At 58.7% G+C, this 16,029-nt stretch overlaps 1 protein-coding gene across 1 annotated transcript in view; it reads right to left on the bottom strand.

Moving 5' to 3' along the window:
- LASP1 (LIM and SH3 protein 1) overlaps positions 1-16,029 on the bottom strand; it is a 29,746-nt gene that overhangs the window by 7,642 nt on the left and 6,075 nt on the right. Inside the window, exon 3 of the mRNA XM_027698896.1 lies at positions 3,203-3,287. Within this exon, the coding sequence (XP_027554697.1) occupies positions 3,203-3,287 (85 nt within the window). The remainder of the gene's footprint in view (positions 1-3,202; positions 3,288-16,029) is intronic.

The following is a 16,029-nucleotide window of genomic DNA, read 5'->3' as shown; positions in this document are numbered from 1 at the left end:
CACAGCCCTGATCTTACTCCACAGGGAATTTTACCCCTGGATGCACGTGCAGACCCTGCCTGTCCCGGGCAGAGCTGGGATGTGCTTTTTGGATGGCACTGGAAGTGGCAAACTGGCACAGGAGGTTCCTGCCAGGCTGCCAGCAGAGCCAGCCAGCCTCTTCCACGAGCCTTTCCCAGTCTCAGCCAACAGCCCCAGTTCATCCAGTTCATTTGCAGGACTCTGAAGCCTCCTGCCTGCCCTGGCAGGGCTGGAGTGACCCATTCCATGCCCAGGGCTCTGCTCAGCTCCTGCAATTAGTGAAGGGATTGTCAATAACCCAGAGCAGCTGCCGGGGGTTCCAGCTGGAACTAAACGCTCCAAGAAACACAAATGTTTGGAGCTTGGAAAATGGGAGACTCCCTTCGTAGGCAGAACAAAGGCAGAGAGGAATTAAGATCTTATCTGGAGTGTGTTTAGGATCCGTCCTCCCCCAGGGATCCAGCCTGGCAGCTTCCACCTGGTTCAGCTTTGCCACGGACCTGCCTCCTGCATCCCACCTTTCCCGCATCCCTCCCCTCCTACCTCCCTCCCCAGCCCTTCTGCAGGGGCTCTGCCAACACCCAAAGGTCCAGCACCCCCCTCCACTCACAGAAATCCCACTTTGCAGCTCACCCTGGGGTGAATCCAGCTCTGACAAGGTGGGTGCTGGTCCCTGGCAGACCCTGCCCGCACCCCAGCCCCTCTCCTGACCTGCAGAGGGCTCTTACAGCCCCTGTGCTATCCCAGCTCCATCCCCCAAAGCCCAGGAGACCCTCAGGGGCTGGGCATGGCTGTTCCTGCCCCGGGGACGGGGGTGCTGTGGGGGGTTTGGGCTGTGCTGACCAACTGGAGGTGCGGGGTGGAATAAAGACACCCCCTCCCCCTGCCAGGCTGGTGCCAACCACCCCCTGAGGAGCTGCAAGTCCCACCCAGGCTCAGGAGAGCCCAGGAACAGCCCAGTCCCTCCCCTGGGTGCCCTTTAACAACCAACAGCTAAGGAAGAGCCTGGAGCCCCCGGCGCTGGAGCCTCCTCGGCGCAGCAGCATCTCGCTGGTTACCATGGAAATTGTGTCCCCTCGTCCCTGTCACCGCTCCACGGACACAAATCCAGCCCCAGGCTGGGCTCCAGCTCTCAGCCTGAGCCAGGCTGCACTCGGGCAAGGCAGGGAGAGCTGTTGGGCAACTCCCTGTGAGGAAGAGCCCTTACAGAAGCCGAGGTTTCACAACCCCAGGGGCACCGCCAGCCCTGGCTGCTGCAGGTGAGGTCTGAGCTCTCCCCCTCCCTCCTCCTGGATGCATTCCCAGGGAATCTGCTTCTCAGCTCCTGACACTCTCAGGCTGATGGGAAGAGAATAAGGAAGGTCATGGCATCCTTCAGTGTGCTGATCCCCAAAAAATGACTGTTCACCCCAAAACCACCGCGGAAAATGCCGGGCTGTGCTCCTTCCACCCAGCACAGCACCGAGCCACCAGGCCTTGCTGACAGCACCCCAGGCTGCCTTAGTGCCCCTTTTCAGAGGGAAAAAAAAGGAGTTAAAAAGACTCCCAGAGCAGTTGCCACATCCATGTGTTCTCCTGAGCTGCTGACTCAAGCCCAAGTTGCCTCTGATGCGTTTTCTCCCGGCACAGCTTCACCAGGAGCACAGGGCTGCACTTCTGTCACAGCCCAGCTCGTGACAAGGGCTCAGGGCATCACTTCAGATGCTCCAACGTGGCCCCTCAGCAGAGCAAAGTCCCACCAGAGAGTCCTGGGATCACTAAGGTGGGAAAATCCCTCTGAGATCAAGTCCAACCGTTAACCTGGCGCTGCTCAGTGTCACCACCGAGCCCTGTCCCAAGGTGCCACAGCCACAGGGGTTTTTTGGACACTTGCAGGGATGGTGATTCCATCCTGGGCAGCCTCTTCAAGTGCTTGGCCACCCCTTCAGTGAAGGAATTTCCCCAATATCCAACCTAAACCTCCCCTGGCACAGCTGGAGGTTCCCTCTCCTCTTGTCCCTTGTTCCCTGGGAGCAGAGCCCGACCCTCCCCTGGCTCCCCCCTCCTGTCAGGGGGTTGCAGAGCCAGAAGGTCCCCCCTGAGCCTCCTTTTCTCCAGGCTGAGCCCCCCCAGCTCCCTCAGCCCCTCCTGCTGCTCCAGCCCCTTCCCCAGCTCTGCTGCCCTGACCCCCAGGCAGGGTCACCCACCCAAAGGCCCATTCCAGCCCTAACCCTGCCCTTCCAGCAGCTTTCCCACAAAACCGATGCCCACATTCCCACTCTCAGTGTTCTGGAGCAAAAGGAAAGCCGGGATCACTCCGTGGCCCACCCAAGGACAATCCCCAGCACGTCACTGGGAGTTCCCAGCCCACACCCTGCTCAGGGCTGGGGACTCTGCTGATCCAGGGACACCTCCAGGGGAGAAAACAGGACACGTCTGGACAACACCCTCTCCAGCAGGCTCTGCTCTTCCCACCAGAGAGAGAAATCCTTATCTGTGCCAGTCCTTATCCCTCCATCTGTTTATTCCTGCCTGCCAGAGCTTTCAGGCCCTACGAGATTTTGGGTTCACCTGAAATACCCCCCCAGGAGAGTCAACATGGAGGAGGGACCTGCACCCCAAACCAGAGTATCCCGGAGTTGTCAGGGTTGGAAGGGACCTCTGGAGACCACCCAGTCCAACCCCCCTGCCCAGGCAGGGCAGGTGACACAGGAGTGTGTCCAGGTGGGTTTGGAATGTCTCCAGAGAGGGACATCCATGACATTCCTCTGCCACCTCTGTGGGAAGAAGTTCTTCCCCAGGTTCAAATTCTGCACGTTAAATATCCAATATTCAATATTCTGCATGTTAAATATCCAATCCCTCTCTCAAGCTCAGGTCAAAATCCCAAGGTCTGGCTTAAGGCCACTGTCCTCCTGTGCTGGTGAGTTATCCTGGAATGGGAAAAGGATGAGGCTCCAGCAGGAGGGAGCAGGAGATCAGCACTCCAAAGGTACAAAGAGAAGTGACAAACACAACGTTGCCACCGGGTGAGTGATTGGGGACATTAACTCAGGAGCCTCCCAAAGCCAGACACAGATGGAACTTCCAAAACGTGGAACCACCAGATAAAAACATAACGGAAAAAGACTGTGGGGTTTTTTTTCCATACAGTATGAAAGTCTGGAGCTCTGGAGGGCCCAGCTGGCTGTGAAATGCTCACCTGGCTCTGGAGCTCACTCTGCTGCTTTAGGCGCAGGTTCTCGGGGGTATCTGCCACCATGGTGAAGGATTGCTTCGGGTAGTGTCTGGGGAGGGAAGGAGATCATTAATCCCACTGTCCCCCCGCTCCCTGCCCTCTCCCTCCCACCCCAGGACCACCAGCCCTGTCATCTCAGGTGCTCCGACACGGCCCAAAGTCCCACACCACGGGATTATGGAATCATTAAGGTTGGAAAAGCCCTCCAAGGCCATCGAGCCCAACCATTCCCCAGCACTGCTAAAACATGTCCCCAGGTGCCACTTCCAGTGCTTTGGTCCCACTGTGGAGGAGCCAGAGCTGGGGACACATCCCCTCGTGGCTTTGGCAGCTGCCATTTGGGATGGGGGGAATTCCCAGCTGGGATTTTGGACGGTGGGATCCCTCCCTGCGCCCGACACCTCCCCAACCTTCCCACTCGGTTCTCTCCCGGTCTCGACACATTAACTTCGGGTTTATCAAAAAAAAAAAGGGGCAAGAGGAGCCCTTTTTTCCCCCAGGGACAAATCCATTCCATGTCTGTTCCTGTCTGGTTTCTGGAGAGGCCTTAACACACCATCAGCATCCCTCAACCAGCCCTCAGGGTGCCATCAGCCCGGGAAAGCTGCTGACTCTGGTCCACAGTGACTTGGCCCGTCACAGTTTCAGCTGTGAAGGGTCACGGGGGGAGGTGGGAGGGTTTAGTTGCTGCTCTGACTGAAGTTTCAGCCACACCACCCTCACGCTGTGGTTTCCTGGTGCTGCAGAGTGTCCTGATCCCGAACCACGTCAGCAAAACCCCGCCCGGGAAAACAGGCAGGAACAGGGAGAGGAGCCCAGGGAGAAACCCAGGGAGAGCCCTGGGAGAAAGCAAATATCCAGTGCTCGAGCTGGAGGCTGCTCCCAGCCCTGTCCAAGCAGATGGATGAACCTCTCGTGGCCATTCCCACCCCCTGGAGACATGGAAAAAAGCACGAGGCAAATCCCTGGATAACAGCGGGACAACACTCAGCTGGGCCCAACCAGACCCCCCAGGGGCTGTTATTTTTGGGGTCTCTCAGCTGCCAAGAAGGTGGTTGAGTCAGTCCCAACACTGTGGAGCTTCACCACCCGGGTCCTGGTCCTTCCCTGGGATCAGCCATGTCCTGCATCCCAGGGATGCTCCTGCCCACGGCCGGATCCGCTCCCGCAGCCGTGTCCGGAGCTCTGCCCGTGGGACAGAGGGGAACAGCCTGCAAGAGCAACATTCCCAGCCTGGCTGTGGGGGCAGAGCCCTCCCCCTGAGCACAACACTTCCCAGGAAAAGCCCAGGGAGGGAACCTGACCCGGAGCAGACGGTCGCTGTGCCCCTGGGCTGGCAGAGAAACCCAACACACCCCACAGAGAGCACAGAGGGGGGAATTCCTTTGGGAAGGGGCAGAGGTTTCTCTTCCACAGGTGTTAAAGCAGGATGCACCAAGGGGGCTCCCTCTAAACCCCTCCACAGAGACTTTCAGGAAGTTCAGGAGGCTCAGGGAGGGCCCCAGCCCAGCCCCGGCTCACACTGAGCACACGTGGCATTGGGGCAGCACAGGGAGTTGTTTCACTTTCAGATCCATGCAGGGACTTGGATGAATTCCCTTGCCAAGCCAGGCCACCCCCCTGTCCCCTCCCTGCAGCAGCTCTCAGAGGTGACCAGGGCAGAACTGCAGCTCCTCGCAGAGCACAGCGAGCCCTCACCTGCTTTTGGGGATCTGAAGGCTCTGACACAACCCTGATCCCTGTCCCAGGGCTGTAACTCCGACTGTGCAGCTCCCACATCTCCATCAGGGAATCTCAGAATGGTTTGGGCTGGAAGGGACCTTAAGGACCAGGAAGGTTCCACCCCCTGCCATGGGGACACTTTCCATAGCCCAGGTTGCTCCAAGCCCCATCCAACCAGGCCTTGGACACTTCCAGGGATGGGGCAGCCACAGCTTCTCTGGGAATTGCATTCCAGTCCCTCCCCACCCTCACAGGGAAGAATTCCTTCCCAACCTCCCAATCTAACCCTGCCCTCTGTCCCTTCACAGCCATCCCCCCTCGTTCCTGCCCACGCTGTCCCCTGAGGGCTGTGCAGCAAAGCCCAGGACACCTGCAGCTCCCAGCCCTCCCCAGCCCACATGAAATGGGGCTCTGTGGCCTCTTGGAAGCCCTGGGGCTCTGCTCTGGGAGCACAGGATGAGGGAGCTGGGGGATGAGGGAGCTGAGGCAGCGCTGGCGGGGCAGGACAGCGGCAGATCCCCGACCACAGCCCTGCCAGAGCAGCACATACCTCAGCCAGGCAGCAGGGCAGGAAACTCGAGATCAAAAATAGCTGCCTCAGCCTCGCTGGAGACAGAAGGAGAACCCACCTCACACACACAGGAACCACCCAGTGCAGCTGTGGTTTGCACAAAGGGGAAAAGACAGCTCAGCTCCTCACTGCGGGTCCCTCCCGCTCCCAGCCCTGCAGGGGAGCCCAAAAATACACCCCCAACTCCTCATCCCACACCTTGTCCTGCTGGGCACCCCCAGTGCCCCACTGTCACCATCCCAGGGTGCCAAAGGGACGGGAAATGTTCTGCCCATCCGGGGACATCCCACGAGCAGCTGACAGGGCTTGGCTGTGAGACCCCAACTAGTTGCCCAAAAATACACCTCCCTGCCCCACAGCTTGTCCTGCTTGACTCTCCCACTGCTTTGGGGATCTGGGAGTCAATACCAGGGTGCCAAAGGGATGGGAAATGTTCTGCCCATCCGGGGACATCCCACGAGCAGCTGACGGGGCTTGGCTGTGAGACCCCAACCAGCTCCCCAAAAACCCACCTCCCTGCTCCACAGCTTGTCCTTGCTGGACATTCCCACTGCTTTGGGGATCTGGGAGTCAACAGCAGGGTGCCAGAAGGGTGGGAAATGTTCCTGCTGACGGATCTTGGCCATGAGACCCCCCAGCCCTCCTCTGTCCCCAGCACGTGGGGACACACAGGACGCAGCCACAACCACAGCAAAGAAGCCCAAATGAACCCTCCCCACCCCTCAAACGCCCAGCAGCAAGGCTGAGAAGGACAAGAATCAGTTTTACCCAAACAACAGATCACCAACTGCTTGAAGGGTTCAGCCTAATCCACGTTTGGATTAATCTGATTAGAGGGGGGTATAACACTGTGTGCTCGGGCTCCTTCCCAGCGTCAAGGATTCACACTGGGATCCAGTGTCAAGGCAGGTACTTCCCTGAGCCACTGCCTGTGGCTGCTGCAGAGAAATTCCTGCATTAAAACTCCAACAATGTGATTTTCTGGGAGGGTCCTGAGCTCACCAGGAGCCACAGGACACCGGGAGGACACCACAGCGCAGGGGACGAGGGGAAACGGTCTGGAATTGCACCAGGGGAGGTTTAGGTTGGATACCAGGGAAAAGTTCCTCTTGGAAGGGGTGGTCAGGCACTGGAACAGGGAAGTGGTGGAGTCACCACCCCTGGAGGAGTTCGAAAACCTGTGGATGTGGCACTTGGGGACAGGGTTTAGTGGTGACAATGCAGTGCTGGTTTAATGGTTGGACTGGGTGAGCTGGGAGGGCTTTTCCAGCCTTAACGATTCCATAGGATCAGGCTATGGGGTGGTGGTACCTGCTGGGCAGAGTCAGGAGCAAACCCCACCAGGATTCCGTGCCCAGGTGCCCTGAGGGAGCTGCTGGCAGAGCCAGAGCTTAATTAACAGCAGCACTAATCCACCGAGAGCAGCACCTCGGCTGGGGGGGCACGAGGGGACAGACCGGGCTCCTCTCCTGCCCCCGGCACTGCTCCCAGCCTGGAGCCCTTCCCTGAGTGTCTGGGAAGTCCCAGCCTGACTCAGACCAAGGTCAGAGCAAACAAAGCCACTTTCTGAGCACCAGCAGTTCGACTCCTGAGTATCCCAGACCATGGAAGGTGTCCCTGGACTGTGGAAGGTGTCCCTGGACCATGGCAGGGGGTGGAACTGGGTCCCTTTGAGGTCCCTTCCAACCCCAACCATTCTGGGCCTCTGTGAGACACCAAACACCCTCCCAGATCACTAATTAATTCTCCAAACACCCTCCCAGATCCCTAATTCTCCATGTGCAGAGCAGGTTGGGAAGGTGTGGGATAACGGACCATTCCCAGCCATGGGAAGTGGGACAGAGCTCTGCCCCAGCACTGTGAGGACACCCCATCACCTCTCCCCGGGGTCTTTACAAACCCAGAGGATTTTTTTCCTGCTGCTCCTTTCCAGACATTCCCAATTTCAACAGCTCCCGGGAAATCCAAGGAGCGAGACACGGCCCCCAGTCCCGGCCCGGAGCTGCCGTCGGATCACCGCTGCTGCCAGCAGAAATCATCCCATTGCCATGGCAACCGCATCCCATGCCCCGGGCATGCTAATAACGCTCGGGAGGAGACGAGCCCCCGGCAGCAACCTCTGGCTGCGGGGAGGAGGGAAACCCCAGTCGCTGCGAGGGCTGGGGAACGCAGGAATCCAGCGCCGTGGAGCTCAGGGAAACCGGGAAACCACGGGAGGAGGGGGGAAAAAAATAAAAATAACCCGGCAAACAAGAGCCTGATTCGGACTGACAGCAAGGTTGTGCTGCGTCCTGCTCCGGCCCAGCCCGCAGAGGGAGGGCAGACGGACACCGCGGATGAAGCTGGAATTAGGCTCCCGTTGGATCCTGAGGAAATCTCCCGAGGATTGGAGGCAGCTTTGACTCCAATCCTTGAGCCCCCCGTGGGGAAGAGGCAGGAGGAATCTGTCTGTCTGCGCCAGGCGGGGGAGGAACCGCACAAATTCAGCATCTTCCCCCAGGATCGGGCACCGCTTTTCCCCCCGCAGCTTTTCTCCCGGGAGGAAAAGGCATTTGAGTCCTCAGGGAATTTAAGGCCAAGGGAGAGGGGCGGGGGGGTTCTCCTGCCCAGCCAGTCCAAACAGACACCCCCCGATCCCTGCCACGCACCAGGGAGGGGCAAACCAGCTCCTCTGCATGAGAACGAGCCACGGCGAGAGTCAGCAATAAATTAAACCCTAATGAGGAGGCAGGGAGGGAATCGCCTCGGGAGGGGAGGGGGAGGCTGCGTGGGAACGGGGGCTGTGCTTTGGGGGGAGCACGACCCGGTTCCCCCCCTTCTCCCAACCCAAACCGAGGCAGGGGCAGAGCCGGGGGGGTCCTCAAAGCCCCCCCAGCATCACCAGAAATAGGTTCTGGCAGCGGAAGCAGGAGGGGGAGGGCGGTTGTTGCTCAACCACCTCGAAGCAGCACAGGCAGCACACGCCAAAGCCACCCTAAAACCACCACAACACCATCCCCACCAGCCAGAGGCTTCCCAAAGCGGGACCAGCGGGAATTTGGGTGCCTATCCCAGCGCTGAGCCCAAAATCCACGGAGGAAGAGGGTTAGGGTTGGTGTGCTCCCCTATAACACCCCTGCCCCGACGCCCTTCACCCCCTTTCCTGCAGAAACACTCACTTATTCCTAATTTACTGCAACAGGTCGGGAAGCTGCAGGGAACAAAAGGCACCTTAAGGGAAGATGGAGCCCCGAAGAGCCTTAGGAAAACTCCACAGGCTCCAGACACGAGCAGCCCGGGAAGATAAAGGAGTGGGGGATGAAGCTGCTTCAACCCACCCCCCTCCCGACAAACTGCGAGGAAATAATTAGTCCCACGCACCCCGGGCTGTGACATTTGTGTAAAGTCTGCTGCTGGGGGAAGAGCTCTCCAGGCAAAACCAGGAAACTTCCAAGAATAAATGGGATTCGGGGAGGGGAAAAAAAGCCACCCGTGGGTGCTGCCTGAGGGAGGGGCCCCCCTGGTTCCTGCTTGGGGGGTGATGCTCCAGCAGGACCCGAGCTGGCAGGAGCACCGGGGTGTTTTCCCTGCCCGAGGGGCCGGGGATGCAGGAGGGGGAAGCGGGATGGGATCCAGGTTTCGGTGGGTTTTGGGGAACGCCGGGTTTGGTGACGCCGCAGCAGCTGAGCTGTGGGTGTGAAGGGATGGAGCTGAGGGGCTGCAGAGCCCCGGGGTGGGTGTTGTGGAGCCTCAGCATCCCACAGCTGCTCCAGACAGGGATTATTTTAAGGAGAGATGGAGAATAGCTCGGTGTCTTGGGAGGCAGAGCCGCCAGACAGCCAGGGGGGGATTGGCCCTAGGCACCTCGGGGTCTCTGCTCACAGACACCACATCCAGCCATCCCCTGCCTGATTAGAGCCAGAGAACACATGGAGCCCTCCCCCCACTGGCACGTTAATCCCAGTGACCCGGGGGGATGTGGGGCAGTGGGACATGTGATGGAGCGAGGGCTCCGTGTGCCCCCAGCACGTCCCTGCTCGGGGAGGGGGGGCAGGAAAACACCCCCTGAACCTGCAGCTCTGCAGGACCCACCGGGAGAGACAGGCTGGGAATAGCACCTCCAGATCCAGCCTGGAGAGGGGGAGAGTGAGAGGAGACCTCAGGGGTCTGGAGCTTCCTCACAGGGGGAGGTGGAAGGGCAGGTGTTGATCAGCTCTGTGACCTGCGACAGGACCCAGGGAAGGGCTGGAGCTGTGCCAGGGCAGGGTTAGGTTGGATCTCAGGGAAAGGTTCTTCCCCCAGAGGGTGGTTGGCACTGCCCAGGCTCCCCAGGGCAGTGGGCACGGCCCCAAGGCTGCCAGAGCTCCAGGAGTGTTTGGGCAACGCTCTGAGGGACAGGGTGGGATTGTTGGGGTGTCTGTGCAGGGCCAGGGGTTGGGCTGGATGGTCCTTGGGGGTCCCTCCCAGCTCAGGATATCCCATGATTCCACGATTTCCCACAGAACAGCCAGTGAAGGAGCACAGAGATGTCAGGGACCCTCCTGAGCCTCCCCCCTCCCCAGCTCAGCACAGACCACCAGCCCCCCCGAACACCCTCCAGTCTGCAACCCCCTCATGGCAAACAGCCCCTTTCCACCCTCAAACCCCCACAAACCCCCAGATCCTGCCCCCAAAAGAGGAGCTGTGTGGCCCCGAGGCCCCGGGAGGCGCCGCAGCCGCCAAAGGCAGTTTTTTTGTGGCGCTGCTAAATCAGGTCAGCGGAGTCTCCTCCGGCCACAGCTCCCGTCTGGCTCCCGCATTAGGGGCCGGGTGAGCACGGCAATTCCCAGGCAGATGAAAGTTTATCCGGCTGTGAACGGGCTCGGGCTCTCCCGGGGGAGAAGGGCCCCGTCTGCTCCTCGGACCCTGCAGCCACGGAGCAGAGAGATCCATGTGGGGAGCCACGAGCCATTCCTGCCCCCCATCCAGGGAGGAAACTCTCCCAAACACAGCCCCTCCTCCCCACACACCAACTGGGAACAGCCCCACACTGGCACCTCGGCCTATTTCCCATTTTCCTCCCCCATTTTCCATAAGTCCCCACACCTGGGAATTATTCCCATCTCCCACCTTCCCAGCCCCACAGCAACAGTGGGAAGGGTTTGCCAACGATCCCACTCCCAGATCACCGTGAACCTCTGAGCGCTTGCACCCATCACGTCCCAGTCCTGCCCCAAAAGCAGCGTTTCCCCCTAAGAATTCCCACCTCGAGGAGCCAAGTGGCAGCACTTGAGCTCCTTCTGCCTTTGGAGCTTCTCCCAAGCTGGAAAGGAGGTTAAATTCTCCTGTGACACCGGCAAAAACTCCTTTAGGTGCAGCGTGGCATCGTCCAGCTGCTCTACAGGGACAAATAATGGGGTCTGGGAGATACAGGACCAGACTCTGCTGCTTCAGCACAGCTCAAACCCCCTCTGATCCTCCAGCAAGGCCAGTTTGCTCCACGGACAACGTGTGGGATGACTGAGTGTTTAGAAGGGCCTTTCCAGCTCCAAGTGTTGCTTATATCCAGCACAGGCTGCTCTAAACCAAGGGCTCTTGGCGGGTTTATCCCTCAGCCCTGGATGCAAACACTCCATCCCGAGGGGTGACAGTCACCCCCCTGCAGCTGGAGCAGGGATTTGGGGAGCTAAACAAAGGAAGCAATTGGCTGTGCTCTGCCAGGAGGCTCCAGAGTTCACATCCTGCCTTTCAAAGAGTCGCCGGTTCTCGGGGACTGAGCTTAAAAAATAAACTGTTCTTTGGTCAGCAAGGAAAGCAGCCCCACGCCAGGCCTGCAGACACCCCACCACGGGCTGCAGGGAAGGGCTCCAGTTCCTCACAGTGATTTCAGGGAAAAGATTCCAGTTCCTCCCAGCATTTTCAGGGGAAAAAGCTGCCAAAATGGCTGGTCCAGCCCTCCACGTGTGCAGCTGCTGCCTGCTGCCAGCATCTGCTCCCAGCCCGCCTCAAAACCTGACTCAGAGCACAGCACAACTTTGGGGGGTGGAATTTCTCAAAGACCCCCCTCCTGCTGCCCACCCTGTGTCCCGGTGCCAGGGCTGGAGGAGGCAGGAGAAGCCAATCCCATCCCCACAGGCTCCCACGTGGCTGTTTTGGCACGGGACATGGTGGGAACAGGGTTTTGCTCTCCGTGGGTGCAGCAGGATCCATCCCATCCCTGCCTCCAAAGCCTCTTCCAGCAGCTGCCTGAGTGAAAACCAGCCTATTTCCACAAACCTGCTTCAAGCCATAATGGAAATGTTTCAAGGGAATGCGGGAGAAAGGAATTGCCAGGGTGGGAATTCAGGACTCACATCTGCAAAGGGCTGTTCCCCCTCCCATCCCTCAGCCCCCAGAGCAGAGCAGTCCCTGTCCTGCCCTCCCAGCACTGGGAGCAGAGCAGGCAGAGCTTGGGATTTTCCACAAGGTTTTTTTGGCCCCAGGCATGGATAAGCAAGTTTAGGAAAGTCAACATCCATCTGGAGCCGAGGTCAGAGCCGGGCAGCTCCCGGCTCCCAGGGCACAGGGAGAGGGAAAACCACCTCGGCTTTGCACATATTCCCCTCTTCCTCACCCCAGGAGCGGCTGGAAAACTTCTTCCAGGTGCGTGGAAAACACCCAGGGCTGTTGGAAAGGAGCAACACAGGGCAGGGTGAGCCCGGGAGGGAGGGGAGGTCCCTGCAGGAATCCCGGCTGGATTTCCCCCTCTCCCACCTCACCAGAGGCTTTGGTTTGGGATCACTGGGGCAATCCCTGGTTTCATCTCATCCCATGCCAGGAGAAGCCAGTCAGGGAGAGGTGACAGCCAGGGATGGGGTGGAGAGCCCTGTGGAATGTCGGGATTTCCAGGGGGAGCAGCGTCAGCTGGGAGAGGTCAGTGGCACCGACAGCCCCGGGACTAAGCCCTTCCCAAGCCCTCCAGAAACAGATGCTCCACCCCAAAGAGGATTCACCAACATTCCCAGCCTTCCAGCCATCAAATCCCAGCATTACTCAGGCGCTTTCCCACACCCCACATCCTCTCTCCTCCTCAGCGAGGAGCAGAGAAGCGGGATCAGCCCACCACAACACCACGTCCCCAAAATCCAGGAATTCTGGGGTTCCAGCAACTTCCCTGCGCCCCAAGTGCAGAAGCAGAGTCAGCACAGAGGCAGCTCCTCCCATCCAGGAACTCGGCACAAATAAAGCCTGGGATAATAAACACCTGGAATCCATCCCAGCAGCACAGTTGTTCCTCTTTCCCTTCCTGCTCCCCCCTCCACCACTTTGGAAGATCACTTTATTAGCGAGGAAAGCTGCTCCCAGATGGAGCAGGGAGCGATGCCAAGAGCCGATCACTTGGCTCCTTGTCGAGCTGCTCACTAACTTTTTCCAAGCCGGGAATTAGCCCGGAGGCATCGGATCCCTTGCTTTTTAACGGCAGGATTTTTAACGGCGAGGAATCCGCCAGGGAGGGGTTTTTTTTGGGATTTTCAAGGTTTCCCAGCTCCCGCCGTGCCCGGGGAACACCAGGTGAGCCGGGCGGGATCTGCTCTCCCTGACTCAGAGGGGAGGAATGCCAGCCCCGCATCCCGATCCCCCGCCCCCCTCCCCGGGACGTTTTGGGGCCGCGCCGGGTGTGGTTTCTCCACCAGGAAAAAGCAGCTCCGCGAGGAAAAGCCGAAGTCACGGCAGATGGAGAGCGGGGACCTGCCGACACACACCCCCGGGGGATATTTCTGGCAGCCTCACACAACCTTTAGCCCCTTTTCCACGAGGAAAAAAATGCAGTTTTTAGTGCTGGAGCAGCACCACGACTTCCTGGGGCTCTGGGCTGGTGGGACGGGACATCCCAGGATTGTGGAGCCGAGCAGGGGGTCTGGGTGGGCAGCACCATCCCAGGATGTGCCAGGCCAGGCTGGATCTCCTTGGAATGCTGCAAGTCAGGCAGGAACTTCCTGCAGCTCCTCTGCAGCAGCAGCAGGGAAAGAAACCCAAGCCCAGCCCCGGGAGCAGCAGCAGAGCCTCTGATCCACCACACTGGGGTGTGTGTGCCCAGCCAGGGCTTTGGACAGGGATGCATCCAACTGGGAACTGCTTGTTCAGCAGCAGGAATTCAGGCAAACCCGCAGAGATAAAGCCTGGCCTTGGCTCTTGTCTTGATGGCTTCAAGGGAGAGCAGCAGATGATCCCCTGTAGCCAAGAGAGGCACAGAATGAGCCTCTTGCCCAGGATTCTGCTCCTTCTCCCCATCCCTCAGCATTCCAAGCAGCACCACTGCCCAGGGATGGCTCTGAAGCCTCCCCAGACTGAATATTCAGCTCTGAACTCCCACAGACAGGATTTTCCAGGCGGGATCTGTGCTGCACAGGTACCACCTCCACCGGGACCTCCTCGCTCCCTCAGCCTCAGCACAGCTCTGCCACCCTCCAGCACAGCCAGTTAAATATTAAAACCTACATATAATGTACATTTGGGAGCAGCTGGGCCCTCGAACACGAGTCTTGCCTGTCCCTTGTATCCAGGTTCTCCCCTTCATTTAAGCAAGTCTCAGACTTCAGCTGGATTTTCCCTTCCTGTTCCAGTTCAAAGTGCTCACAGAGTCCAGCCCAGCCCTGGATGCTGCTCCCAGTGAGCAACCAGTCCCCCCCCAGTGCCCAGCTGGAGCCCAGGGAGGGACAGGGAGGAGGGTGGAGACAGTCACAGCTGCCACCAGGCAATTCCCACACCCTGGCACGGGGAGGGCAGAGGGAACCAGCCACTGTCCCCAAAGGCTTCTCAGGGATTTATTGCTGGGGCAATGTCAGAGCTGGAGGAAGCCCAGCCCTCTTCCTCCTGCTCTCTTGAAGAAAGAAACTCAGGAATTTGGCAGGAGGCCACAGCTCAAACAGAGGAGACCCTGTGCTGAGGCATGTTCAGAAAAGCAGCCTCTCTCCCTGCCAGGATAAACGTTGCTTTTCCACCCCCTTCTCCGGGGACAGAAGATTTTGTCCCTCGGCTCCGTTTGGGAAGGGTGGGCTCCTCCTGGGCTGGCTTTTGCCAGGCAGTCTCACCTTGCCTGGAGTTTCTCACTCCCCAGGACACTCCAGAGGGAACCAGCCCGACATCCAAACTTGGAGCTTCCCTTCACACTCCCCCTGAGCCCCTGGAACTGCAACCCTGGGCTGGCAGAGCCTCCTGTGCCAGCAGCTTCCAGCTGCTCCTCACTTCCCTTTGCTCCCAGACAGGCACAGTGGGAAGAACAAAGGATCCAACTCAAGTTTCTGTGCACAATTCCAAACATCCAGAGCTGCCCCCGGGGGGCAAGGGCAGGACAGGCAGGGGCTGTGAAGGGGTTAAAGCAGCAGCAGCATCAAAGGGAGCCCTGAGAGAGGGGGCTGAGAAACTGAGATGGGTCGAGGTTGCGCAGACTCCTCGGAATGTCAGGAATTTCCCATTATTATCCCACTTCCCTTCCAGCAGCCTGGAGGGAGAGCACAAGCACAGGACCCCAAGGCCCCGGGATGGGCATGTCCTGGGGGCAGGGTTCCCGTGGTCCAGGGAAGGAAGATTTGGATCAGGACACTCCGGAGAGCTCGGGGGTCTCATCCCTGCCAGTCTCCAGCTCCCCCTTGATGGGTTGAGACCCCTGCCCAGCCCAAAGACCTCCCAAACCAACAGCTCCTCCTGCCTCAGGACACGCATTTCCCCCCCTTGTGGGGCTCCAGAAGTTCCCAGTTTCACCCCAAAAGCTGTTCCCCCTAAATAACCAATTAACAGTCATTTGCTGCTTCCCCACGCCATCCCTGTGCTTCCAGGGGGAGAGATCCCAGGAAACAGCCATTCCCAGCCACAACTGGAATGCTCCAAGTCTCCCCTCAGTCCAGGAGGAGTGGTGGACTTTGGACAAGCCACAGTCACCATCAGCAACATCAGCAACAACCACCCATAAAAGCCACGGGACTGGGAGGGTTCGGTCTGGTCTCACCACTTCTCTTTCCTACACAGGGAGAGTAAGTTTAGCTGGGATAATTAGGGATAAATCCTTCCCTGTGAGGGTGGTGAGGCCCTGGCACAGATTATTCCATGGATACCCCATCCCTGGAAGTGTTCAAGGCCAGGTTGGAGCAGCCTGGACCAGTGGAAGGTGCCCCTGGGGGTGGAACTGGGTGATCATTGAGGCCCCCTCTCAACCCAAACCAGCCTGGAATTCCATGACTTTAACACTCATCCTGCAGGGATGTTGTCAGGATTAGTGTTTTTAAGCACTTCTGTGAACAGACCAGTGCTAATACCAGGATGAGATCTCTAATTTTCTTTCTAAGAACTGTCAATGGATAAGAAGCAGCTACAAAAGATCATATTCCAAAGCTGCTTCACAGATATTTAAGAGACACATCGGGACCAGCCCAGGAAGGGGTGAGGAATTAAGGGTCCTCCTTGGTAAGAAAACAAAAGTGGGGGGCACTGGATACCCAGTGCTCAGAAACTGATGGAAAGGAGCAGAAAAGGAGCAGAAAAGGAGCAGAAAAGGAGCAGAAAA

The sequence above is a fragment of the Neopelma chrysocephalum genome, unplaced genomic scaffold (assembly GCF_003984885.1).
Source record: "Neopelma chrysocephalum unplaced genomic scaffold, ASM398488v2 Primary Assembly neopelma1_134, whole genome shotgun sequence".
Taxonomy (NCBI): Eukaryota; Metazoa; Chordata; class Aves; order Passeriformes; family Pipridae; genus Neopelma; species Neopelma chrysocephalum.
This window is presented reverse-complemented; position numbering and strand designations above follow the sequence as displayed.